Consider the following 11,003-nt stretch of genomic DNA (forward strand, 5'->3'; position numbering starts at 1 on the left):
TTTGGGTGAACTGTCCCTTTAAAGACAGGACGTTCTGTGCATTAATGTGATTGTATAAAATCTGTTTTGGTGCACAGTTAGTCTGTAATTTATATAGAATTGACATGTCTTTTGCCTGCAGAGGATGCTGAGGAGAGAAGTAAAGTGAAACAGGCTGGCGAATGCTGTCGAAAGATTCTCACTCACGTCAACCAGGAGGTGAAGGAAGCCGAGAACAAACAGGTGAGTAAATAGGACCTGACCTCAAATCAGTGCTGAACTCAATCATTCTGAGCTGCTCCCTGATCCTCTGCTGCCCCCAGAGGTTGGAGGACTACCAGAGACGACTGGACCTGTCCTCACTGAAGCAGAGCGAGAACCCCATGATCGCTGAGTTCAAGGTGAGACTTCATATTTAAATATTTGAAATCCATTTAATAAACCTGTTGCCAAGTCCACGATTTTCCTGCGGAATTAGGCTACTTTAATACTGTTGCCGCGGGTGGCTCTTCATGTCCGCGGGTTGAAGCGACCCCAATAACATGATATTTAGCCCCTGGAATAAAACATGCATTTTACCCCCCGGAACACGAGGGACCCTCCTCAAAATGCGATTGGGCTAGCTTTGAGTAGCAATTGGGCAGGTTTTGTTGTGAAAACCTGGCAACCTTGCTGACAACTCGTTATAAACAAAATTGATTTTACTCTCCATCTAGAACCTGGACTTGACTAAGAGGAAGATGGTGCATGAGGGACCGCTGTCCTGGAAGGTCAACAAAGATAAAACTATTGGTGGGTGTGGCTTGTCACAGAATTCACTGTAGACTCAAATTAAAAATGTCTTCTAGGGCTGACATCATGGAAAACATCAGGGCGCAAGTTAAATGCTGCAAAAGTGTATAATATGGCATCTTTACTGTTGTTGTGAAATGTTTTCATATGATGTGTGTGTGTATTCAGAGCTGTACACATTGCTGCTGGAGGATATATTGGTGCTACTTCAAAGGCAAGATGAGAAGCTGATCTTAAAATGCCACAGTAAGAATCTGGCGGGCACCGCTGAGACCAAACACATCTTCAGCCCCATCATCAAACTCAGCACTGTGATGGTGCGCTCTGTCGCCACCGGTAAGAATTGTTGCTCTTAAAAGCAGACACAAGACAAGTGGTTGAAATGTATGTTTGTCAAAATGTGTAGAACAGGTATTTAATGGCTTCTTGATGAAGCATATTCAAAAGTAAGTTGAACTAACATTATTGTCTGAATGTATTCCAGACAACAGGTCGTTCTTTGTGCTCTCTATGTCTGATAATGGAGCCCAGATCTATGAACTAATGGCCCAAACCGTATCTGAGCAAAAGACGTGAGTGCTGCATTTTTTATCCTTTTTTATATTCTCTTTTAGTGTTGTTAAGTATCTGCTATTAGGAGCTCACATTTTTTTCTCCGTATGTTTAGCCTCTAAAAATTAATTAACAATTGTTTTGGTTTAGTTATTTGTTAATTATATAATAGTGTTATTTGTTATTTATTTTTTGTTTAAAAAATATTATAGTATTTACTAATATTTAGAATTTTATTTGTATTCAGTTATAATTTTTTTGTTTTGCATATTTCTATGTAGCTTAAATTGATATTTTTGTTTTAGTAATTTTAGTACTTAAAACTTTGTTAGTGGCCAAGACGACATTTCTAATTTAGGTTTACATTTTTCAACTTTATATATATATATATATATATATATATATGTATAATGTGTATATATATGTGTTTTAGTTCATAAAATGCTGTTTACTATCTGTATTGATTTTTCAATCACTAGGTGGCAGTGTCTGATCACACAAAGAGCCGATTGCATGAAAACCAAACTACACAACATCATTCCTTTACCTCAGACTGAGTGAGTTTAAGTTTTCTACATGATTTATAATATGAGAAGTGTTTTATAAGCAGTGAGGTGATGTAAAACATATGACATGTTTTGCAGCGGGGAACGTGAAGCGGTCGAGCTGATAAACTCTGGTGTTCAGAAACTAAACAAAGACTCTGAGCCCATTTCTTTAGTGAGCATTCAGTCTCCAGGTAAACTGTTTCTTTCATTTATTTTTTTAAAGATGTTTGTGACTATAAAATTGATACCATAATAAAAGTCTGGCAATAAGGTAGTTCATTCAAATAGAGTAGTTATACCATAGCAATAGCAACACATCCAGTATCCATCCTCAGAAATCCCTTTCAAAAAATTGTATGCCTCAGTTTTGCTGTATACTTTCTGTAGAAAAAGATGGCACCGAGGTCATGCCAACCCCGCCATGTAGCACCAATCCATTTGAGACCAAATCTGATGAGGAGGAGGAAGAAGAAGAAGAAAACTCACTACAGGATCAGGCTGAAGTTGAAGCGCTCACGTTGGCTGATATGACCGATCGTCTGACATTCCTGAAGCAGGGCTCGAGGCAGGGCATCGCCATAGACGAGGCCGATGCCTTCGAGCTCCAGCCTCTCAGAGCTGATGAAGCTCTCAGAACACGTGAGTATAAGACAGGATTATAGTGCTGCTATGAGCTGTCCCTCTCACTGAAAAATTAATTTGGGTAGGGATACCTACTAAAATCCAACAATAAAACCATTAAGGTTATCTTGGATTCACTGTAACCCTCTAAGTCTACTCACGTCTGTGTGTTTTCCAGTGGCAACACTAAGGCAGCTCCTGATCAACCACATGTCCAGTCAGGAGGACACAGACAAAGAGCAACAGGAAGATGTGGCGAGGACGGGCTCTCAACAGGGGGTGGTGGACAGCACTGCGATCGGGTCCGCTGTTGAGAACGGCTCAGAAAGGGCCGAGAACAGAGGGGAGAACGCACAGGAACTGCCCTCCGGAGACACAGGCTTCTTTGAGACATCTGAGGATTGTGGTGTGTTGTCCCTTTTTTTTTTTTTTTTTGGAAGTCATCAGGAAATGCAAGGGACTTGATAATGCCCAGCTTGACCGCACATTGTCCCGCTTAATAAAAGACTAACAAATGAATAACTAAATAGACATGAAATGTTGATTTGATTGAATCTGAATATGAAAAGAAAGGCCACAGAGTAAAATGAGAAACCTGCAACTAGCACAGCTGTGTAGGACATCATTTATATTTAAGTTGTTATAGAAAAATTATTTGTGTGACGTGAAACTGCCAGGATGTGGGAAATGCGCTTTACAAATAACCTAGTGCTCACTCACCCCTACAAATGTGTGCTTTTGTGCATGTTTTGCATGCTGGACATTAATAGCATTGTATAATTCGCTTTGGAATATGTCACAACATGTTTCAGATGATTCGGATTCGGCCTACTTCGATCTCAACCTGGCTGCATCCTGTAACCCTTCCTCTTGTTTTCTGTCAGTCTCTGCAGGCAGTTACATGGTGCTGGAGGTGTATGGAGGCTCAGGTGAGAGCAGCACAGATGATGACGTGCATGGCAGCAGCGGGGAGCCGGTGGCTGGTGGAGACTCAGGCATTGACTTGAAGAAGCTCCTCTCTTCCTCCTCTCAGAGCAGTGGAGGACCAAACCTCAACAGACAGATCATGACACACATACGTCTACTACAGGCCAACCTGCAGCATCTGAAGGTGACGAGTTTCTCCCTAAAAATGGTCAGAGATAGGCAAATATACAATGACCAAAAGGGTCAAAACTTAAAGGAATAGTTCACCCAAAAATGATCTAAACGCATGTTGTTCCAAATAGTGTAGAAGTTTCTTTATATTGAACACAAAAGACCAAAACAGTTGTTGGTCCCCACTGACTTCAATAGTTGGGAAAGAAATACTATGGAAGTCGATGGGGACCATCAACTGTTTGATTGGCAGCATTCTTCAAAATATCTTCTTTTATGTTTAACATAAGAAACTCATACAGGTTTGTAACCACATGAGGGAGAGTAGTTTTTGGGTGAACTAACCATTTAATGGCGTCTGCTTACAAATGGTGCTAGAATGTTTCTTAGAAGTAACTCTTTCTATATTAAAGGGATAGTTCACCCAAAAATGAAAATTCCGTCATCATTTACTCACCCTCAAGTAGTTCCAAACCTGTATGAATGTCTTTGTTCTGCTGAACACAAAGGAAGATGTTCTGAAGAAAGTTTGTAACCAGGCTGTTTTGGGGCACCATTGACTTCCATAGTAGGAAAAAAAAATACTATGGAAGTCAATGGTGCCCCAGAACTGCTCTGTTTCCCACATTCTTCAGAATATCTTCCTTTGTGTTCAGCAGAACAAAGACGATCATACAGGTTTGGAACTACTTGAGGGTGAGTAAATGATGACGGAATTTTCATTTTTGGGTGAACTCTCCCTTTAAATCTCTCATTGCAGTGTTACACTTGCTGGCTTTATGGAATTTGTGAAAAGTGCTAAAAAATTGAATTGAAATATTTGAATATTCTTAAAAAATCTGAGGATTCTCAAGAAAAATGCTGTAATTACTGTACATTTTGTCCAAATAATATTTTAGTATTTGATTGTTAAATGCCAGGAATAGTTCACCCAAAAATGAAAATTTTGTCATTTACTCACCTGCATGTCATTCCAATCCTGATGAAGTTTCTTTATGTTGAACACAAAAGATGTTTTCAAGAATTTTGAAGAACCAAACAGTTGTTGGTCCCCATTGACTTCCATGGTAGGGCGAGAAATACTATGTTTAGTTTTTTATATTAAATCATTGTGTAGTATCAACCTTAAAATAATGAATGTGAGAAGATTCATACCTTTAAATATGTGACCAAGTGTCCAACTATATTAAAAACAAAAATCAGGTAAATGTCTTTTTGGTTTAAGTCCTTCATATACACGAATAAACAATAATACTCAAATCTGTTCTGCAGGATACAGAAATCAAGTATAACCAGCTACGCCAAAGGCTATCAGAGGAAACAGCTACTGACACAGAGGAAAACAAAGGTAGCGCAGCTTTAGTTCTACCTGTCCGTGGTTTGGTTTGGTGTTGTGCTATCACTAAAAGAGCTTTCATTCATAGTTCTCCTTCTCTCTTATCCTTCTCTCAGATAAAAGTTAGTGAAGCAGAGCTGTCTTTCTGTTTATTGAGACGGGAGGAGACACAGAGACACTGGGCTGCTCCTCCATGGACGGAGACAGACCGAATGGACAGAAGATCTGGAGTTTCCGTTCACGCCACACTAAAGGGCGACCCCAATCACTCGCTCCAAATCTCTGTTCATCTGCACACCAGCGTGGTCATGGTACTTTCAGAAAGATTGCCATGTAAGGACGATTCATCACTCCACCATTTGCATTCAGAGGACAGAAGACTCATCATTCCTTCAGCAAACCTCCCAAGACATTAGAGTCTATATTAGCCAATGAAAGTACAGCATGAGTGGTCAAGGTAGCTCCACAGAGCTTTGACCTCACTAGCATGATAATGATGAGCAGTTAGTTCAGACAGATATTCGCATACACCGAATGCCTGACTTCTGTTTTGATACGGCGTGCGGTATATGTGATTTTACAACGTAGAAACCATGTTTGACATGTACCGCTAGAGCACGTTATTAGATTTGCGGAGAATATTGATTATCACGTGAGCCTAAAATGAGCCGTCTCAAAGAGGAACGGCCAACGTTTGCTGACTGATGATGAAGGCAAATGATACTAGTAGGGTAATGAGTCTGAGGATGGGCTGATGATTGTGGTGGTGTCTCCTCATTCCTCCTCTCTTAATAAACCACATGCTATTTAATGAAGCTACTGAAAGCGTTTTCTCTGGCTTGTGGCCACGGGAAAACCGGACCTTTCGTAATGTCGTCGGGTCGAGCTAATACGACACGTGTCAGGCGGCTCGGCCCGATCTGTCTTTCGGATTTTCTTGGTTTTGAGAATGAAGTTAAATAGAAAGAAGCTTCAATGCAGGAACTTGATGAAGACCCTTAACGGTCCATTTTAAATGTAATGTATTGTACAATTATGACCAACACTGCATCTCTTACAGAGACCCCTTTTTTTTTCTTTTGCGTTCTAAAGCGTTCAGTCATGTATTATTTTAACAGAAACTACTAAAAAAAGAAGAAAAATAAAAGACTGCAAGGTATCCTTTAATATTAATGTAATCTGTATTTTTATTATTCTGTCTAGACGTTTGAGGTATTTTATTATATTATTGAACATTAATATGGTCTTGGCTTTCCGTTGAGAACATGAAATAGCTCTAATAGACGAGATTCTATTCAATTTGACTGAACTGATGTATTGTTCAAAATGGAAAGAAGATATTGCACATTGTGTCTTCATTTTATCACATTTACCTTTTGAGGAGAGTGGGAAGGATATTTTGTTTTGGATTTACGACCAAAAAAAGAAATTACACAACATCTGTAGCAAAAATGTATTCAATAAACTGGAAACACAAATTATGTTCATTTCTTGTCAAAATTCTTTCTAAATTGTTCCAGAAATACACAAGCTGTTGTCAAGTCCTTTAAATACTAATTCTCAATATGAGAAAACCAATATATATGCTATCTTTCCGACACTGCCAGTATATTTGGGGCATCCATTTCATAACTCTCCATTACTGAGGTCTTTTTGCTTCTTTGTTGCTTTTCCGTCACCTTCCCACTTCCTCTTCCCCCTGGTTTTTGCCTCTTCCTCTCTGAACTGATGCCTGAGGGGGGGAAAGAGTGTCAATAAAAACAAGAACTATACACCAACTTCCATTAAAGAACCTAAAGTAATTCTTATTTGGATAATCGGTCTACAAAAGCAAATTTGTACTGTACGTTTTTATAAAGATTAAGGATGAACTGATCAATACAAATAAAAAAAGACCAAGAACTGAATGAACCTACTAATGTGAAGCAGTAAGAGCTCACCTAGACTGCCAGCGCCTGCCACTATTCCACACACGTCCAAAAGATGGCAGCCAGTTGGCGTCAGTATGTGAGCTGTGGTCAAAGTTTGCACCCACACGGTTGGGCGGAAGCTTCTTGAGCTTCTCCTGCTCCTCTGTAATTCAAGATTTAAGACTACTTATAACACAGTTATATACAGTATACAACTTGCAGTGAAATGTAAACCTGGTTACCTTCAAAGACTTATAAATAAGATCAAATTGATAAAATAGAAGAAAAAAAAGGTACCGTGGAAGATTATATATCAAATGTTACTAAAATACTATGTATTAAGTTAGCTAGTACACGGTGTATATGGTACTGTATTCAATAAGCAGTACCCTAATTTTCCATGTTAATAATAGCCATAGTATTACATATCATTTGAAGGGATAGTTCATCCAAAAAAAGAAAACTCAATCATTTACCTGTCTTTTTTAGACATGTATACCTTACTTTCTTCTGAGGAACATGAAAGATGATATTACTTTGGTAACCAAACAGTTTCCACTCCCAATGACTTTCATTGTATTTTTACCTATACAGATTTGTCCAGTCAATGGGAACTGAAACTGTTTGGTTACCAGCGTTCTTCAAAATATCTTGTTCTGTTCAAGAATGTCAGTCATACAGGTCTGGAACGATGTGAGGGTGTGTAAATGATATAATTGTTCTTTTTGAGAGAATTATCCCTTGAAGTGTTTTGCATAGAGATGTCCTCTGTAATATAAACATAATAATGAGAGTGAAGTGCATACTGTGTTTGAGGAACTCCTGAAGTGAGGGGCCCATTTCCTGCTGTCCACTGCCTGAGGCTTCATCAGGCTCCTCCAGTAGCCACGGCGGTACAGCTCCTACAGTTCAACACAACCTGCTCAGTATCTTCTCAAAGAATAAACCCAACCCAAACTAAATCGGTTTTACTCACCAGTATGAACATTTCCACTGCTGGACGTGTCCTGCAAATAGGAGCAGCAAGCCAAAATGATCCCGGACCTTGTTTATTAATCTAATCAATAATTGTTGCATATGTATAGTGTAAAAAAGATTACCTGGTAACCAATGAAAGTTAAGCCGAGTCCTGGTTCATTCCACTGACCGTGTGAGGTGAAATCCTCGTGGCTCGGCCCTGGTTGTGGCTCCATTTCATAAGAGTGACTGTGGGAACTTCTTATCAAACATCAAAACTCATGCTTTAGACATTGTGAGTACCAGATTATATTAAGAAAAACTCATTGTGATCATCTCAAGGCACTAAAGAAGCATTTAATCGTATATAACTTCTGTTTCATATTATGCAAACTTTGACTCTATTCACACTAGTAAAACATTTGGACACCTACTCATATTTTTTTCTCTCTTTTTATAAAATAAATTCATCAAAACTAAAAATATAAATTGAAATAGAGGAATTGTGTAGGGATTAAAAATGTTAAACAAAATGTAAAAAGAAAATTAAATTCATATATAGATATATCTATTTTATCTACAAAACAAATTTTGCACTCTAGATTTGCATAAAGATTAAGGATGCAACAAACAATGAAAAAAACCACACTGATACTTCCTTTTTTGCACTTGCACCAGTATTTCTAGTAATGCTTCATTTTAAGGATGGCATAGTATTTGTATCTATAAAAAATATTGACTGTACAACTCATGACATTTCATTCTTTTGTGAGACCAGTGTACTGTTATTTCAGTTAAACTCCACTTGGATTAGGTTGTATTTCCGTTCATCTCACTCTACCTTTTTTTTTTTTAATAAACTGTGACATATCTCACACCAAAAATATACAATATTAAAAATTTGGGGTCTGCATTATTTATCAAAATACAACAAAATAAAAAAAAAAAACGATTCTGTGATGAATAGGAAGTTCAAAAGAACAGCATTTTAAAAAAAAATTAAATTAAAAAATTAAAAATCTAATTTCATAGCTGTCTTTTTGTTACTTTTTTTAATCAATTTAATGCATCATTGCACAATGAAAGTATGCATTTCTAAAAAAAAAAAAAGTCTTACAGACTCCAAATTTTGCATACTAGTGTATTGGAATGGATATATATATATATAGGTATTACAGCATTTTAATAAATGAGTATTGGTGCAACAGTTTTATTACATTTATTTTACCTGGCTGTATGTTTACTGCTGTGCTGGTCCACTTCAGCAGGTTGTTCCAGTTCTGGATCAGGCTAAGTTTGATTCAGGAAAGTCAACAGTAATACTCCATGTCTTTTTAACATCATTTTCCAGGAAAGGAATTACTTGCTTTTTAAAAAGCTAACTACCAATAGAGTTTGGAAAAAGTCACAAATAACATTTCCATTTTTTTTTTTTTTTCTCCATCAAACAAACTGAATAAACGAATACTGAGATATGGATACGCTTGGAGAATCCCAGGAAAACAAACCTCTGATACTGACTGAAGGACCTCCAGTCTGTGCTGCTCCTGGGATCGGATCACTGCAGCTTGCTGAGGATGAAAGGGAAGAAATGCTTTAAAGTTCAGATATGGTTAAACCAACAACCATTAACACTGAAAGTAGGCCTAACAGTAAAACATCTTTACCTGTTTAATAAACACATCCTCTTTTTCCTCAAACTGTTCCAGAGCCTTGGAAACCTCAGACTTGAATCTATAAAAAAGGCACTCTTCATTTAGAACATCTGCAAACAGTAATGGTACCAGTGTACTACAGAAATGCTATAACAAACACATCCATGTCCCCAAACACAAATAAGCAAGCAATAACCTCTCAGTTGCCTCTTCTGTTATGATAAACTTGTCTCGCAGTTTGGGATCTGCTTTATTGTCCCACCAGAACTTGTGTGTGTTTGTCCGGTGCTCTGGGCTGCAATGAGAAGCGCTCAGTAAATTCACTGCAAGCTCTGCATGTCTCTCTCAAAGGTTTGATGTGTGATCTTACGTGCTCATGTGCTCCAGCAGTCCTCCGTACAGCACACTGATGTTACTGTCAGTCACGTGTTTCTGCACCTCCAGCGCGCAGCAGTAACACCAGAACTTCTCGTCGTGATCAGGACTGTATTTCTCTACCTGAGGGTTTTTAATGGTCCGCTTTGCTTCTTTGATCTGTAATAACATGCAGAACAACAAATAAGTTTATTACAGCTCATGGCACCAAATTGTATTTTGACATTCAAATCACACTTAATATCAATGAATATCTATCTATCTATCTATGACATTTTGTGGTTGTCAACCACCAGCTGAACCTGTTCATAGCTAAGTATACCTGAACTGCCTTTACATAGCCACTTCATTTTATTAAAACCTTTATTTAACCAAAAAAATAAAATCTCTTACAGAATTGTCCTGGTCAAATAGGCAGCTTAATGTAACTTATACACAAAGCCTACACAAACAAAAAACATTACCCCGACATTAAAAACATGTAACGTTACATATCATTGACTCATCCTCCCATTCTCCCTTTGAAACTGCTTTATTAAAAGCAACTGCAAAAAAATGGCTTACTTTGTTGCATGTTTTACTATTTTACGTGTAATGCAATAAAATACAAACATTATGTGTGCCCAATTCGTATCTGGAGTCGGATTAGAGTTTATCTTCAGCTAGTTATCTCGTTAGCACGCTTACCTTCTCCATGAATTTGACAATAATTACTTTAAGTTTGCTTTGGTGGCTTTTCCCATAAATGTGTCCTTTTCCAGAAAAATCTGTTTTTCTGCAGATAGAGCAATAAAACGCTCCCATTTGGCTGTTTCTGTGTTTGTTTCTTTAGCGACTGCAAGCGTGATGTTGTCTAAACATAGTGACGTTATGTGATGCCAAACACTCTGCAGCGCCCTCTTGTGATTGGGATGATATTTTTGTATCTCCTTAAAGGGATAGTTCACCCCAAAATGAAAATGTTGCGCTTCAGCCCAAGTTTATTTAACACACATATTATATATATATATAATCTGCCAATTCAGTGATATACATACATACAGTGGTGTGAAAAAGTGTTGGCCCCCTTCCTGATTTTTAATTTTTTTGCATGTTTGTCACACTTTAATGTTTCAGATCATCAAACAAATTTAAATATTAATCAAAGATAACACAAGTAAACACAACATGCAGTTTTTAA

The 11,003-nt window shown here is 37.8% G+C and overlaps 2 protein-coding genes across 6 annotated transcripts in view; one reads left to right on the plus strand and one right to left on the minus strand.

Moving 5' to 3' along the window:
- Window positions 1-6,407, plus strand: part of arhgef12b (Rho guanine nucleotide exchange factor (GEF) 12b) — a 72,771-nt gene extending 66,364 nt beyond the window's left edge. For all 4 annotated transcript variants that reach the window (XM_058775263.1, XM_058775264.1, XM_058775265.1 and 1 more), the window contains 12 exons: window positions 122-222; window positions 303-380; window positions 696-771; window positions 940-1,107; window positions 1,256-1,343; window positions 1,803-1,880; window positions 1,968-2,062; window positions 2,259-2,510; window positions 2,671-2,898; window positions 3,377-3,603; window positions 4,863-4,938; window positions 5,043-6,407. In XM_058775263.1, the coding sequence (XP_058631246.1) occupies window positions 122-222; window positions 303-380; window positions 696-771; window positions 940-1,107; window positions 1,256-1,343; window positions 1,803-1,880; window positions 1,968-2,062; window positions 2,259-2,510; window positions 2,671-2,898; window positions 3,377-3,603; window positions 4,863-4,938; window positions 5,043-5,053 (1,478 nt within the window). In that variant the 3' untranslated portion in view covers window positions 5,054-6,407. The remainder of the gene's footprint in view (window positions 1-121; window positions 223-302; window positions 381-695; window positions 772-939; window positions 1,108-1,255; window positions 1,344-1,802; window positions 1,881-1,967; window positions 2,063-2,258; window positions 2,511-2,670; window positions 2,899-3,376; window positions 3,604-4,862; window positions 4,939-5,042) is intronic.
- On the minus strand, window positions 6,368-10,701 carry cenatac (centrosomal AT-AC splicing factor). 2 transcript variants are annotated; one of them, XM_058775269.1, is made up of 11 exons: window positions 10,511-10,701; window positions 9,819-9,982; window positions 9,645-9,743; window positions 9,461-9,527; window positions 9,302-9,364; window positions 9,022-9,083; window positions 7,937-8,051; window positions 7,813-7,843; window positions 7,643-7,738; window positions 6,867-6,999; window positions 6,368-6,658 (listed from the first exon to the last, which is right to left on the minus strand). In XM_058775269.1, exons 1-11 carry the CDS (start codon window positions 10,625-10,627, stop codon window positions 6,553-6,555), a joined length of 1,053 nt encoding a protein of 350 aa, XP_058631252.1. In that variant the 5' UTR covers window positions 10,628-10,701; the 3' UTR covers window positions 6,368-6,552. The 2 variants fall into 2 exon arrangements, with proteins under 2 accessions (XP_058631252.1, XP_058631251.1); XM_058775268.1 differs by having other exon boundaries at window positions 7,937-8,054.
- Between the last annotated feature and the right edge of the window lie 302 nt (window positions 10,702-11,003).

The sequence above is a fragment of the Onychostoma macrolepis genome, chromosome 05 (genome assembly GCF_012432095.1).
Source record: "Onychostoma macrolepis isolate SWU-2019 chromosome 05, ASM1243209v1, whole genome shotgun sequence".
NCBI classification, from domain to species: Eukaryota; Metazoa; Chordata; class Actinopteri; order Cypriniformes; family Cyprinidae; genus Onychostoma; species Onychostoma macrolepis.